Here is a 15,789-nt window from a genome sequence, read left to right as displayed (position 1 = left end):
TAAATGGCAAATATGAACCATAAATGATGTAAATATCATTGGTAATTGAGCTAAATCTGTTAAGTATTAAGGCTGTGTAACAAAAATGTGAACACCACACAAGGGTTAAGGCCTCCAAACAGGATTTAGTTTGGATGTTCTACCTCTGTTAGGAGCACCTCCATCTCACAATCACTGAATCGTGTTTTTTCCCCATTTTTTCGTTTCATGATTGGTCATCAAGGTCTTCTATACAAGGCTGCTATGTTCATTGATTGATTAACATGGACCTTATTAGGACAAATATGGGAGGCCAGCATAAGGTAACGCACGTCCGTATTTATAACGAGAAGAGTGCATACTGGTGTGCGCCGCAAGGTGTTATAAACCAGAATTTTGTTTTTGCGTACGAAAATTCGGACTTTTTGGCGCACAAAATCTTTCAGAATAGACTCTACACACAGTTTTATAAATGAGGCCCCAAGATAAAATTACATTTTTACTTCCCGTGGCCAATCAGTGAAAAGCACTATTAACCTCCATAGATGTGTGGAAAGTCCCTCGTGTTGCATTCACGGGACAAAGGAAAAACAAACACACACTGACAACAATAAATCTGAACCTTTCTCTAAGATGGCCTCTAGTTATTTCCTTTCTCCTGCTGTCAGAAAACAAACCATCGTCTCCACCAGCGTAAAGTCAGACACAACAGGACTCTACTGTTTCCTCTGGGACCTTTCAGAATAAAATGTAGAGACCTAAATGCCTCTGTTACTGTTGTAGTGATGTGTGGAGGACGATGCAGAGGGAGATTGATTGTAATAATGGAGTGTTGTCTCCATTAGAGGACAGAAAGATGACATTAGTCCTGGAGTCTTTCCAATGTTACCAGAAAGATAATGAATGACAGAGCAGGATGAGCAGAGAGCAGAAATCATTCAGTGAAGAGCTTCAGACTTTATTTCCTGCTTGATAGCTTCTAGCTTCTCCAGACGCTTCTATTTCTAGGGATTAAAAAGTGGTCTTCCTCTCTTTCTAACAGGACCAATCAGAGACCAGACCCTGCTGAGCCTGAACCTGAACCTGAACCTGAACCTGAACCCAGCTGTGTGTCCATGAAGAGTCACCGGTCCATGGAGCCACCGCTGCTTTAGAAAAAGACCTGTAAGGGAGAGGAGAATAGAAATGGAGGAGAGGAGAATAGAAATAGAGGAGATAGGATTGATGGAGAGACTTGAATGGCAGAAGGAGCGAATTGCAATGGAAAGGGAAATTGAAATGTTAAGAAGAAGATTGAGGTGAGTTGTGAACATCCAGCAAACTGGAACGAGTCTCATTGGATGTAACTATGTCCCGTCTGGGATATTTTGTGTCAGTGTCATGCACACTCTTTCAAATAAAGTGTTTTTTGTAATTTTGTGGAAAGAAATTATTGTAGTTGATGACTGAAATGAGAATATTTTTGCAAAATAATTTCCTGTCTTACTCAACATATCTTTCTGTTTAGACAACATTTTGAAATATGATATTTAGATTTTTTTAAATTCTGATTTCATTGAGTTTTGGACAGAAGGTAAAGCATTATTGGCATTTAATTGTTAATAATTAGGCCTACAGACATATTCATATTAATATTATATTTTATGCCAGGAGACTTTACCTGAACATGTGACCCTCAATAAATGTGTTTTTCTATCAGGACCCAGAAGAGACCAGAGTCTCCTGAACCTGAACCTGGACCTGAACCTGAACCCAGCTGTGTGTCCTTTAAGAGTGACCGGTCACATAGTCTCTCTATTAATTTTAAAGGAGAGCAACCCACTGCTGAAAAGAGGTAAGCTGTTAATAATATTATAACATTGCTGAATCATGTTTTAACATAATAAGAATATTGGATCTGGTTTGGTCCAATATATTCTCCGGTGTTTAAGCTTTTTAACCCAGTTTTTTGTATAGTTTATTGAACTTCTTTGTGTTAATCTTGTTTTAGTTGCTGCTTGTATCTCCAGCAGTTTTTGTGTCTGAATACTAAAAAGTGAATTTCCATCCCTGTTGGTCTTACTCTCTGTGTAATAGGATCCATCAAAGACCAGACTCTGCTGAACCTGAACCCAGCTGTGTGTCCTTCAAGAGTGACCTGTCATATGATTACTATATTAAATTTAAAGGTCAACAACCCTCTGCTGAAAAGAGGTAAGCTGTTAATAATATTATAACATTGCTGATTCATGTTTTCACTTTTATGTATCCAGAGACATTTTGAAATTTATTTTCACATATGAAAGCTGTCCAATAAGACCAGTCTTTAACTGTAAATCTCAATTTAATATTGGACCTGGTTTGGTCCAATATTATCTGGTGTTTTAGTCCCATTAAAAAGCATTTTAAATCTCCCATAGCCATAGGGTAGGCTAAAAATCTTGAATGGCAAAATTATTTCCAAATGTTCTTCTCCGACTGAGAATACCAGGGGGATGGTTGGGATGTATGCGCCTCAGAGTGCCCCTTTCAGGGTAACTTAATTTGCACATCCCCCTGGATAACCATGAGAAGACTTCTGCCATTTGAGTCTGGACACTTAAGGCCAAGTTTCAGTAAGTGGGTTCATGACCAGATTTTTTCCCCCAAGTCTACTGACCCAAATTGGTCAAAATGCAAAATTCTTCCCAAATGTTGGATGTGGGTTTGCCAGTTGGATGTCAGATCAGAAGTCAATAACGGGAAGTAAAAAAAAAGGGAACCACCATCCAACAGTATCCTCAGTCCAGGTCAGCAGTTCTCCCCGACTACAAACAGGCCATCTAAGCTCTGCTTCCCCCTCCTGAGTCTGCTGACGGTTTGCCAAAATTGTTTTCATGCCAACTGAAGGTTTTTCACTGTTGACTCCCCAAACTTCTTCTACCTACAAATGTTTGGCTCCATGACCACAGAAGCTGCAGACCTCCTGGCATCATGATACCAATCTGCTGCTTCAGGAGTCCTTTAGACCAACCATGTTGTAGCCCTTGTTTACTTCTTAGTTCTTTCTGTTGATTCAGAGTGGGGTCAGCAGTACCACCAACACTTTCATGTAAGGGGAAACCATCTGATTCTGTTGTAATCAACACTTGAAATTACCTTGTGTTTGTGTCTGTGTGGACAGACATGATGTGAGCTAATTCTTCCTGATTCCTCCACAGTGTGGACCAGGAGAGCTCAGAAACTCCCAGTGGTCAGTCTACCCAGCAGCATCAAAGACACCTGGACTCCATATTTATGGTCTGTACATGTACAACAACTACTTTTACATGTATTCTGTTCATAATCATCTCCATGCTGCACTTTTCAGACAAGTGGGTTGTCAGTCTGTCCAACATGGATCTGATGTTTGCTTCCATGATTTCAGTTTGATTGTGTCATTTATATAATCTTCTGTTCCAGCTGCTGGAGGAGAACATCGGTACTTTTGTGAAGAACGAGCTGAAGAAGATCCAGAAGGTTCTGAATCCAGATTACCCAGAATGCTTAGAGAGCCAGAGGAAGGGTGAGGATGAAGAGCAGAGGAGCAGCAGAGAGGCATTTCTAAAGATCACACTGCACTTCCTGAGAAGAATGAAGCAGGAAGAGCTGGCTGACTGTCTGCAGCACAGTAAGAGGATTTCTCTAAAGATTTAGCTTGCTGGACTAATGGGACATTTACTAATGTCTCCAGAGAAGGGTCAAAGTATTTACAAAATTACTTAATGAGCTTTTTTGTTATGTATTCATTCAGGAAGTTCTGCTGGAGTTTGTAAACGTAAACTCAAATCTAACCTGAACAACAAGTTCCAGTGTGTGTTTGAGGGGATTGCTAAAGCAGGAAACCCAACCCTTCTGAATCAGATGTTCACAGAGATCTACATCATGGAGGGAGGGACTGCAGAGGTCAATGGTGAACATGAGGTCAGACAGATTGAAACAGCATACAGAAAACAAGACAGACCAGAAACAACAATCAGACGAGAAGATATCTTTAAAGCCCCACCTGGAAGAGAGAAACCAATCAGAATAGTGATGACAAAGGGAGTGGCTGGCATCGGGAAAACAGTCTTAACACAGAAGTTCACTCTGGACTGGGCTGAAGGCAAAGCCAACCAGGACATCCAGTTCACATTTCCATTCACTTTCAGAGAGCTGAATGTGCTGAAAGAGAAAAAGTACAGCTTGGTGGAACTTGTTCATCACTTCTTTAGTGAAACCAGAGAAGCAGGAATCTGCAGGTTCGAAGAGTTCCAGGTTGTGTTCATCTTTGACGGTCTGGATGAGTGTCGACTTCCTCTGGACTTCCACAACACTGAGGTCCTGACTGATGTTACAGAGTCCACCTCAGTGGGTGTGCTGCTGACAAACCTCATCAGGGGGAAACTGCTTCCCTCTGCTCGCATCTGGATAACCACACGACCTGCAGCAGCCAATCAGATCCCTGCTGAGTGTGTTGACATGGTGTCAGAGGTCAGAGGGTTTACTGACCAACAGAAGGAGGAATATTTCAGTAAGAGATACAGAGACAAGAAGCAGTTAAGCAGAATCATCTCCCACATCAAGACATCACGAAGCCTCCACATCATGTGCCACATCCCAGTCTTCTGCTGGATCACTGTTACAGTTCTGGAGGACGCGTTGAAGACCAGAGAGGGAGGAGAGCTGCCCAAGACCCTGACTGAGATGTACATCCACTTCCTGGTGGTTCAGTCCAAACTGAAGAACATCAAATACGGTGGAGGAGCTGGGACCGATTCAAACTGGAAAACCGAGACGAAGACGATGATTGAGTCTCTGGGAAAACTGGCTTTTGAACAGCTGCAGAAAGGCAACCTGATCTTCTATGAATCAGACCTGACAGAGTGTGGCATCGATATCACAGCTGCCTCAGTGTACTCAGGAGTGTTCACACAGATCTTTAAAGAGGAGAGAGGATTGTACCAAGACAAGGTGTTCTGCTTCGTCCATCTGAGTGTTCAGGAGTTTCTGGCTGCTCTTCATGTCCATCTGACATTCATCAACTCTGGAGTCAACCTGCTGTCAGAAGAACAAACAACCTCCCGGCTGCCTAAAGTCTTCAGAGTCAAACCTAAAGTAAAATGTCTCCTTCAGAGTGCGGTGGACGTAGCCTTACAGAGTCCAAATGGACACCTGGACTTATTCCTCCGCTTCCTCCTGGGTCTTTCACTGCAGACCAATCAGACTCTCCTACGAGGTCTGATGACACAGACAGGAAGTAGCTCAGAGAGCTATCAGGAGACAGTTAAGTACATCAAGAAGAAGTTCAGTGAGGATCTGTCTGCAGAGAGAAGCATCAATCTGTTCCACTGTCTGAATGAACTGAATGATCGTTCTCTAGTAGAGGAGATCCAACAATCCCTGAGTTCAGGAAGTCTCTCCACACATAAACTGTCTCCTGCTCAGTGGTCAGCTCTGATATTCATCTTACTGTCATCAGAAAAAGATCTGGACATGTTTGACTTGAAGAAATTCTCTGCTTCAGAGAAGACTCTTCTGAGGCTGCTGCCAGTGATCAAAGCCTCTAACAAAGCTCTGTAAGTGGGATTTATTCATCAATAAATACTCTGCTATCTTTGAACAGGATTTAAATAGAAATAACTTGTTTCATTCCTGTTATCTCTCCAGACTGAGTGGCTGTAACCTGTCAGAGAGAAGCTGTGAAGCTCTGTCCTCAGTTCTGAGCTCCCAGTCCTCTAGTCTGAGAGAGCTGGAACTGAGTAACAATGACCTACAGGATTCAGGAGGGAAGCTGATCTCTGTTGGACTGAAGAGTCCACACTGCACACTGGAGACTCTCCGGTCAGATCAAGAACAATAATCTTTGAAAAAAAACAGTATTGCAAAAAATACTTTGGAAACATTCAAAAATTGTGAATGTTTCCAAAGTATTTTATTCTGATTTAGAATCACTTCATAAACAATGATATATGAACTGTGGCTGAGGTACACAAATAATTTATATTTTAATATCATGTGACTTTGATTACTGGACGTTTGTTTATTCCTGATTATACAAGAAGTAGATCTGACCAGATTGGTCCTGATTGGTCAGCTAGACATTTAGAACATACTCAAATCAGCATGACAGCACACCCAGAGCCATTTGAGCACACCTGGCACATCACATAAGATGTCACTCCGCCATTTCCATGGCAACATTGTAACTTCCAGGGATGTATAAAAAAAAACAGTAAGGTTAGCCTACGATATTGATACTGTCGGTACACGATCCGTTCTGCCTGCACGATCCGTTCTGCACATGCGCAAAATGTTCGCGCATGCGCGGTTGTACGAGGATTTATGACACTGCACGATCTGTTCCACGCTTCCGGTCGACAGCCAAGCTAACGTTAGTTTAGCTAACAGCTAATTCGGCTAACCACTAGCTGATTGTAGCGGTCTGCCGTTAGCCTCCACAGGCAAGCTAACGTTAGTTTAGCTAACGGCTCATTCGGCTATCCGCTAGCTGATTGTAGCGGTCTGCCATTAGCCTCCACAGGCAAGCTAACGTTAGTTTGGCTAACAGATAATCCGGCTAACTGCTAGCTGAGACAGCATGTAATAACTTTAAAAGACCCTCAAAATAAAACTTGAAAATAAACGTTGACATATATAACAAACGCCTAACATATATAACAGCTGTTACGTCAGTTCTACTTTACTTGTGCTTATTTAAAATACAATCACTCAATACTTGTCTTTATTGTTATTACTGTGAAGTCTTAATTTAGCTGAAGCTGCTTTTCCCATTAAGTTTGAGTTAACGTTATTTTAGACTGAATCTAGCTGTCAGCTAGCGGTTAGCCGAATTAGCTGTTAGCTAAACTAACGTTAGCTTCCTGGTGGAGGCTAGCGTGGAACAGATCGTGCAGGTCGTATCCTCGGTAAAAAAGGTATTATCTTGCGCATGTGCAGAACGGATCGTGCAGGCAGAACGGATCGTGTACCGACAGATACAATGGATCGTTTTGTTGTTAATTTTGATTTATATGGAGGACTTAATTTTTATGAATGATTTGTAAAGGATGAGATGTGAATCATTGGATGAAACAACATTTTTACACTCACGAGTTAACTGTTACTGGAATAGTTTGGATCACATCAGCTGTTGGATCATATCAGCTGTTATATCAAATCAGCTGTTTGGATCACATCAGCTGTTTGGATAACATCAGCTGTTTGACCACATCAGCTGTTGGATCATATCAGCTGTTGGATCACATCAGCTGTTTGGATCACATCAGCTGTGCCACTGACACATCAATAATGAAGTTTGCGGATGTATAGTAGAAAAAAAAATGTTCATTAGATATTTTAGTTATAACCAGATTAATTTAACCAAGCAGTTTGGTGTTTATATGTGCGGTAGTTATTACGTTTTGGAAAATTCCACGATCTCTACCATTACAAAGCTAACGTTAGCTTAAGATGACTTAACGTTTAACAGGGAGGGACTACAAATGATCTATGTTGCTTTTCTTTATTTTGAGAGTGAATTGCCCCACAGTATGAACACAGCTTGATTATAATTTTCATTTAGTTGGTAACAGTTGTTGTATAATCACTTTATTACACGATTTGATTTAACGTCATATTATCACTTCAGTCATGCTTAGCCACCTCACTGTCGTGCCAATAATGACGTTAAATCAAACCTTCTCGTGTAATATTGCTTAATTCTGTCACGATTAATTATCATGTTTCCAACATGTTTAGAGTAGAGCAGCAGGTAATTAAACATGCTGAGAAGGGATTTCATATACGGTATCACCAAAAGTCCAGACTCAACATATAAAGAAAATTGTTATTTTTCTTATTATATGACATTTCTCTAAACTTTAAACTTTATAAAATTTAAACCACCCTTCTCATGTCAGGATTTAAAATTTAGCAATTCAGAAATCTTTAAATGTTTCCAAAGCATTTTGTTCTTATTTATAATATGTCGTAAAGCACAAAGTATGAACTATGGCTATGGCATTTTTTTTTTTAAATCTTATGTGAATTTCAAATGGATTTTATATTCTCTGTCACCAAAAGTCCAGACTTAACATTTAAACACAATTATTATCTGTCTTCTTCATTAATGTCCCTCCAACAAAGCCCTGTAAGCGTGATTTATTCATCATTAAATACTCTGCTATCTTTCAACAGGAGTTAATATAAATAACTTGTGTCCTTCCTGTTATCTCTCCAGACTGAGTGGCTGTAACCTGTCAGAGAGAAGTTGTGAAGCTCTGTCCTCAGTTCTCAGCTCCCAGTCCTCTAGTCTGAGAGAGCTGGACCTGAGTAACAATGACCTGCAGGATTCAGGAGGGAAGCTGATCTCTGTCGCACTGAAGAGTCCAAACTGCACACTGGAGACTCTCAGGTCAGATCAAGAACAATAATCTTTGAAAAACACTGTATTTTATTCTGATTTAGAATCACTTCATAAAGAATGAAATATGAACTGTGGCTGAGATCCAGAAATAATTTATATTTTAATATCATGTGACTTTGATTAGTGGACTTTTGTTTCTTCCTGAATATACAACAAGTGAATCCGACCAGACAATCTGATTGGTCAACTAGACATTTAGAACGTTCTTAAATCAGCATGACAGCACACCCAGAGCCATTTGAGCACACCTGGTGCATCACATAAAATATTACTCAGCCATTTCAATGGCAACATTGTAACTTCCAGGGCTGTATAAAAAATAACTAGGTTAGCCTACGATATTGATACAATGGATCGTTTTGTTGTTAATTTTGATTTATATGGAGGACTTAGTTTTGATGAATGGTTGGTAAATGATGAGAAGTGAATAATTGGATGAAACAACATTTTTACACTCTGGAGTTAACTGTTACTGGAATAGTTTGGATTACATCAGCTGTTTGGATCACATCAGCTGTTTGGATCACATCAGCTGTTGGATAACATCAGCTGTTGGATCACATCAGCTGTGCCACTGACACATCAATAATGAAGTTTGCGGATGTATAGTAGGAAAAGTTTTTTTTGGTAGATAACGTTAACCTAAGCTTAAGATGACTGGCTGACTAACATTTAACAGGGAGGGACTACAAATGGTCTCTGTTGCTTTTCTTTATTTTGAGAGTGAATTTCCCCACAATATGAACACATTTTGATTATAATTTTTATTTAGTTGGTAACCGTTGTTGTATAATCGCTTTATTACACAAGTGTTTGATTTAACGTCATATTATCACTTCAGTCATGCTTTGCTGCTTCACTGTCGTGCCAGTAATGACGTTAACTCAAACACTGTCGTGTAATATTGCTTAATCAGTCACGATTAATTATCATGTTTCCCACTTGCTTAGAGTAGAGCAGGAGATATTTAAACATGTTGAGAAGGGATTTCATATACAGTATCACCAAAAGTCCAGACTCAACATATAAACACAATCGTTATTTGTCTTCTTATATGACATTTCTCTAAACTTTAAGCTTTATTAAATTTAAACCACCCTTCTCATGTCAGGATTTAAAATTTAGCAATTTGGAAATCTTTGAATGTTTCCAAAGCATTTTGTTCTTATTTATAAGATGTCGTAAAGCACAGAGTATGAACTATGGCATTTTTTTTAAATCTCATGTGAATTTGAATACTGGATGTATTTTTACTTCTCATTCAGTCACAATTAGTTATCATGTTTCCAACTTGTTTAGGAAATGGATTTTATATTCTCTATCACCAAAAGTCTGGAGACTCTCAGGTCAGGATTCATTAACCCATTCAACTGATGACCATTTAAATTTAGTTGATGAAACAGCTGCTTTGTGTCTGTTGATACAAAGAATATTGGGCAGTAGTTATTCATTATATAATTATCAATTTCTAGACTCAGAGTTACTTTCCATTTAATGGTGTATTCTAAATCTGGACCAAAATGGACAACAAACAAACATAAAACTAACACATGGTTCCACGTGTTGACAGAGGGTTCCTGTGTGTTGTTCTGTGTGTTTGCAGTCTGTCAGGCTGTCTGATCTCAGAGGAAGGCTCTTCTTTTCTGGTCTCAGCTCTAAACTCCAACCCCTCCCATCTAAGAGAGCTGGACCTGAGCTACAATCATCCAGGAGAATCAGGAGTGAAGCTACTGTCAGCGGGACTGGAGAATCCACTCTGGAGACTGGACACTCTCAGGTACAAACACTGATGAACAAAAAGGAGATATTTGTGTAGGAAGTTGTAAAGGAGAACATCTCCAGGAACTAAAATAATAACTCCCTCTTGTTAATAACTGATGTAATTTGGACAGATATCTGTATGTTAAAGGAACTGTGGTTTGAAGAAACATCATTTTTTTCCTCTTTCCCGGGATCAAATCAGTTTCAACTCGACAGAGAAAGGTCCAGGACAGGTTTAGCCTAGCTTAGCACAAATCAATGTGCTTTCTACGCTGTGAGAAGTGTGTGTGGATGAACATTAATTTACTCTTTTGGCAGACTCGTTAGCTAGAGGTTTAAAATGTCAGTTGCCGGTGCTGCATGGCTCATGTGCTCGATCAGAGACGTACACTGACATCTTGACCAATTATTGTAAAGTTCCTCTTGTGCTGGGAGAGTACCAACTCTAAGGTTAAAAAGTCCCTCCAAACGCTCTTTCCTAGTCCCTGCGGTGCAAACATAATATATGTGTGTTAGAGTGATGTACTGTTGATGTTTCTCTACAGAGAAAGGTTCACTGTTGCACCAAATGCTTGCCCTTGGGGGAATTGTTGGGTCTCTCTAAATGATAGTGTGGCAGTGGCGCCGGCAGCCGTAATACTGTTCGCACTGTGTGTACATTTGTTTCTATGAGACACTCATCTAATGATGTGTACATGTGCACATAGTCTGTTCTGCTCTCTGCTATGTTCAGTTATATTTTCCTCATTATTTATACATTATTTCATCCACAAGCCATCCACCATTAATCAGAATATTCGTTGTTATGACTCGATCTGTAGATCAGAGGTGGGCCATCAGGGCCAGCAAGGCCTTCTCTGCTGGCCAAGAAATGATCAGAATCAGAAAATTATATTTGTATAATTAAAGGCCTATATATTCTAAAATAAATATACATATTTATAAATTTCATATGTATTTTATATATTGTGTACACTGCAAGTTCGTTTACATTTTTAGATGTAAAGTTAATGAAAGAAAGGTGGGTGTACTTAGAAACGTACAAAAAACCTCAACCCTAGCTCCCTCAGCCGAATAGTGTGGGTAACAGATCAAGGCAGAAACATAATCAAAGCCCTGGAACCATATAGGAGACTTTCTTGTCTCGATCACCTAATACTGTCCTTCGCCACGGTCTACATGCTGACGCACTGGCCGATAACAGTGCTGCAGATGGGGGAGACACGATGTAGCACAGTTTACCTCACACTCAAGTCAGTGCAGGACATCCACCCAGAGCTACGGGAGAAGCTGGAGAGGCAGAGCTTGCTCCCCACCGAATAGGGCTAATAAAGTAATAATTAAAAAAACACAAATGCTTGATCAAGGGCCCGGCTCGGCGCAGAGAATCTAAACTCTACCGCCACTGCTGTAGATAAACTGCTGGTTGCTATGGACGCTGCTATCGCTGAATCTAGCATGTTGTTTGTATCATATGTGTTTACATGGACATGAATACTCCAGTTATGAGGATTATCCTGTTTTTGATCATATTCAAGATATGATGTTTAGGCTACATGGCACACAGTAATCAGGTTATTCACATCTCCGTACATGCTCACCATCAGCTTTCTCTCTGTTTATTTATTTAATTTAACCTTTATCTATACAGGTAATCTCATTGAGACTCAGGGTCTCATTCTCAAGAGAGACCTGTTAAGGACAATACACAACACCAGTTACAGACAGACAAACAGATTACGATGGTATACACAGTATGTACTATACAATATTTAAACTACCGTAAAGTGCCAAGTAGACTTAAAACACTAAAATACTAAAAACAAGAACAGGATTCCCAAGATGTTTTTTTTCTCTCTCTGTGTCTCTCTATCTCTGTGTGTGTCTCTCTCTCTCTCCCTCTCTCTCTCTCTGTCTCTCTCTCTCTCTCTCTCTGTCTCTATCTCTCAATTCAATTCAATTCAATTCGCTTTATTGGCATGAACAAAGAAAACATGTTGTTGCCAAAGCAGTTTACAGAAAATACATATATAGTACATATCACATATTAAATACATCCAGTAGGTGTCACATATATTCTGTTCTGCACTGATAGTTATACAACATACTATATTACAAAACAATTACATAACACAATGTAATACTTTTACAGTTTTGTACAATATAATGACTGTACAATCCTAAACCAATGTGTAATGTTGGGATCTTATAGTGGTGAGTCCCTCAGGTTGTGGCAGACAGATACATATTCAGCTGCCAGTGGAACTGCTGTCCCTTCTCCTAGGAGAACTACCAGCTTCTCTTCTGATGTTAACATTGAGAAATTTGCTATTTTGTTGGCTATTTTTCCAAAGTGTAAGTCTCTTAGTGAAGATTTTTCACAGTGGAGGAGGAAGTGCATCTCTGTTTCTATCTCCCCTGTTGAGCAGTGAGCACATATACGCTCCTCTCGGGGCAGCCATGTCTGCCTGAGTCTTCCTGTCTCTACGGTCAGCTGTTGGTCACTGAGCCTGTCTCTCTCTCTCTGACCTGTCTGCCTGAGTCTTCCTGTCTCTACGGCCAGTTGGTGGTCACTGAGCCTGTATTTAGTCAGGATCCGTCTCTGCTTTAGATCTCTGACTGTGTGCAGATACTCAGCCAATTTATATTCTCTGTTAAGAGTCAAATAACAATTTAGTCTACTTTGTGTTTTTGTTTGACTTTTCCAATGTTCTAAATATTGATCTTTTGGATGATTCATAATCTGTTTTTTTCTGTTGTGTTGTTTTGAACCAGTGCTGATGGGAGCCTGGTTAGTTATCTTCACCATCAGCTGACTGAGGGGACTGTTTCTGGTTAGTTATCTTCACCATCAGCTGACTGAGAGGACTGGTTCTGGTTAGTTATCTTCACCATCAGCTGACTGAGGGGACTGTTTCTGGTTAGTTATCTTCACCATCAGCTGACTGAGGGGACTGTTTCTGGTTAGTTATCTTCGCCATCAGCTGACTGAGAGGACTGTTTCTGGTTAGTTAGCTTCACCATCAGTTGACTGAGAGGACTGTTTCTGGTTAGTTATCTTCACCATCAGCTGACTGAGAGGACTGGTTCTGGTTAGTTATCTTCACCATCAGCTGACTGAGAGGACTGTTTCTGGTTAGTTATCTTCACCATCAGCTGACTGAGAGGACTGTTTCTGGTTAGTTATCTTCACCATCAGCTGACTGAGAGGACTGGTTCTGGTTAGTTATCTTCACCATCAGCTGACTGAGAGGACTGTTTCTGGTTAGTTATCTTCACTATCAGCTGACTGAGGGGACTGTTTTCAGGATTCAGCTCTTGGGTTTTTAGTGCTTTAAAATTAAGTCTTTTTGGCTTAAATTAAGATGTGTCCAAAATGTAATATCTCGTTTCTGTATATTTAGCAATAATGGGAAACATCCCAGTTCTGCTCGACAGGCGTTATTTGGGGTTTTCCTTTGAACGTTTAGAATTCTTCTACAGAAATATGTGTGTAGGATCACTATTGGGTGTTTGTCCCAGGAGTCATGCTCCAATCTACTGAGTGGGCCCCAAATTTCACGTCCATATAGTACTATCGGTACAATTACACTATCAAATATTTTAGTCCAGATTCTAATTGGGATGTTAATGCTGAACAGCTTGGTTTTTAATGCATACGTTGCCCTGCATGCTTTTTCTTTAAGTGAGTGTATGGCTTTATTGAAATTCCCTGATGCAGATAAGGTCAGACGGTCAGAAGTATAATTTTGTGTGTGTTTAATTTGGGTGTTATTCAAAGTAAAATGGTATTTGGTTTCAAGACATCTGGCCTTTTTTTGAAAGATCATAATTTGAGTTTTCATGAAATTTACCTCCAATGCCCAGTTATGGCAGTATTGTTCCAGGACGGACAGTTTATGTTGGAGACCATCTCTGGTTGGAGACAACAAAATAAGGTCATCTGCATAAAGCAGGTATTTAATCTCTGTGTCTAAGACTGTGAGGCCTGGAGCTGCTGATCGGTCCAACTGGTCTGCAAGTTAATTTATGTACAGGTTGAATAATGCATAAATTCTACAGGTTTGGATTTTTTAAGATTTTTCCATTTTTCCCAGAATTGGTTTGTGTTTATGGACTCCTCCATTAATATCCGTTGTTTGTGTGTGTGTTGTGCTTTTTTGATTCTGAATGTACGTTTGTAGTGTTTAAGTGTGGCACAGTAAAGAAGGCGTAAGTCTACATTTCCTGGATCTCTGTGTTTTTGGTTAGATAATCGCCTAACATTTTGTCTAATTTCTTTACATTCTTTGTCAAACCAATTGTCATCTTTGGGATTCTTAGGTTTATTTTTGGATAGTTTCAATTGTGATGTTTTTGCAGTTTGCATGATGATGTGATGGACATGTCTAACTGCATTATTTATGCCTTCTTGACTGTGTACATATGTGGTGTCCAGAAAGGTATCTAGTATAGTGTTTGAATTTCAGGTGAGCTGATTGCTTTCTGGAACTCTTCTGTGCTGTTTTCGGCCCATCTGTATGATTTCCTGATATTAAACAGCTTACTGGGCTGTGGGGTGTTGTTGGTCACTGACCTTCTGAGAAACACAGTGATTTGGCTGTGGTCAGACAGAGGGGTCAATGGTTTAACTGTGAATGCACTGAGAGAGAAAGGGTCTTTATCGGTAACCATGTAATCAATGGTGCTAGTATTTCTACCTAAAGATTCTCCTCGTAACCTACCGTTGACGATGTACAGACCCAGGCTTTGACAGAGCTGCAGTAACTCTCTGCCGTTCTTATTGACGAGACGTCAGAGTTGGAACGAGGAAGGTTAGTTCTGTTTTGTGGATAGTTGTGTCCAAATATATGACTGTTACCTAGCTCTGTGTTGTAGTCACGGAGAGATCCAGTACGTGCGTTCAGGTCTCCACAGATTAGCATACTTCCCTGGGCCTGGAAGCTGCAGATCTGCTCATGGAGAAGGGGGAATATGTCTTCATCATAGTATGGGGAGTCACTAGGGGGAATGTATACAGCACACAGGAGTACGTCTGTTGGAGGGTTAGTGGTGTATTGTTTTATTTTAAGCCAAATGTGTGAGAGTTCATATTTTATAGGGGTGATGTACTTTGATATTTCATCTTTGTACCAGATAATAATCCCTCCTGAGTCCCTCCCTCTTTTAACAGTAGGGAGTTTGACTGATGACAGCATGATTTCTCTGTAGTTTGGGGGACAGTGAGGGACAGAGCCAGGTCTACACCAGGTCTCTTGGAGGATGATGATGTCTGTGTCTTTGGTGTTGTCTTTGAATTCAGGGGTTTCACTTTTACATCCAAACAATGAAGAGTTAAGGCCCTGAATATTCCACATGGAGACAGGAAATGGCTTCATTGTTGGCAAATACAAATACAGTTTTAAAAAGAGATAAACCTACAGTAGTAATTTATTAAATGAGAGGTAGGGCTGTCCTTGACTAAAGTAGTAAAAGTAGTCACTTAATTTAAGTTACATATTTTCTAAATGGTATCTTCCGTTTAGCTATTTCCAGATAAGTTACAGGGTTACAGTCAGTGCTTAATTTGTAAAGTGGGAGGTCCCAGAGCACAGAGGGAGGGGTGGATCCGGCGACTCAAAATTGGGTTTGGAGGTAACGGAACC

General features: G+C 40.1%; 2 protein-coding genes across 2 annotated transcripts in view; both read left to right on the top strand.

The window, feature by feature from the left end:
* LOC116038066 (NACHT, LRR and PYD domains-containing protein 3-like) overlaps positions 1-15,789 on the top strand; it is a 1,733,742-nt gene that overhangs the window by 589,202 nt on the left and 1,128,751 nt on the right. The window lies entirely within an intron of this gene.
* LOC116066829 (NLR family CARD domain-containing protein 3-like) overlaps positions 1-15,789 on the top strand; it is a 113,087-nt gene that overhangs the window by 60,569 nt on the left and 36,729 nt on the right. The window contains exon 5 of the mRNA XM_036001617.1: positions 2,056-2,172. Coding sequence (XP_035857510.1) covers positions 2,056-2,172 — 117 coding nt within the window. The remainder of the gene's footprint in view (positions 1-2,055; positions 2,173-15,789) is intronic.

The sequence above is a fragment of the Sander lucioperca genome, chromosome 5 (assembly GCF_008315115.2).
Source record: "Sander lucioperca isolate FBNREF2018 chromosome 5, SLUC_FBN_1.2, whole genome shotgun sequence".
In the NCBI taxonomy this organism is placed as follows: Eukaryota; Metazoa; Chordata; class Actinopteri; order Perciformes; family Percidae; genus Sander; species Sander lucioperca.
Note: the sequence above shows the minus strand (reverse complement) of the source record. Positions and strands in the feature narration are given on the sequence as shown.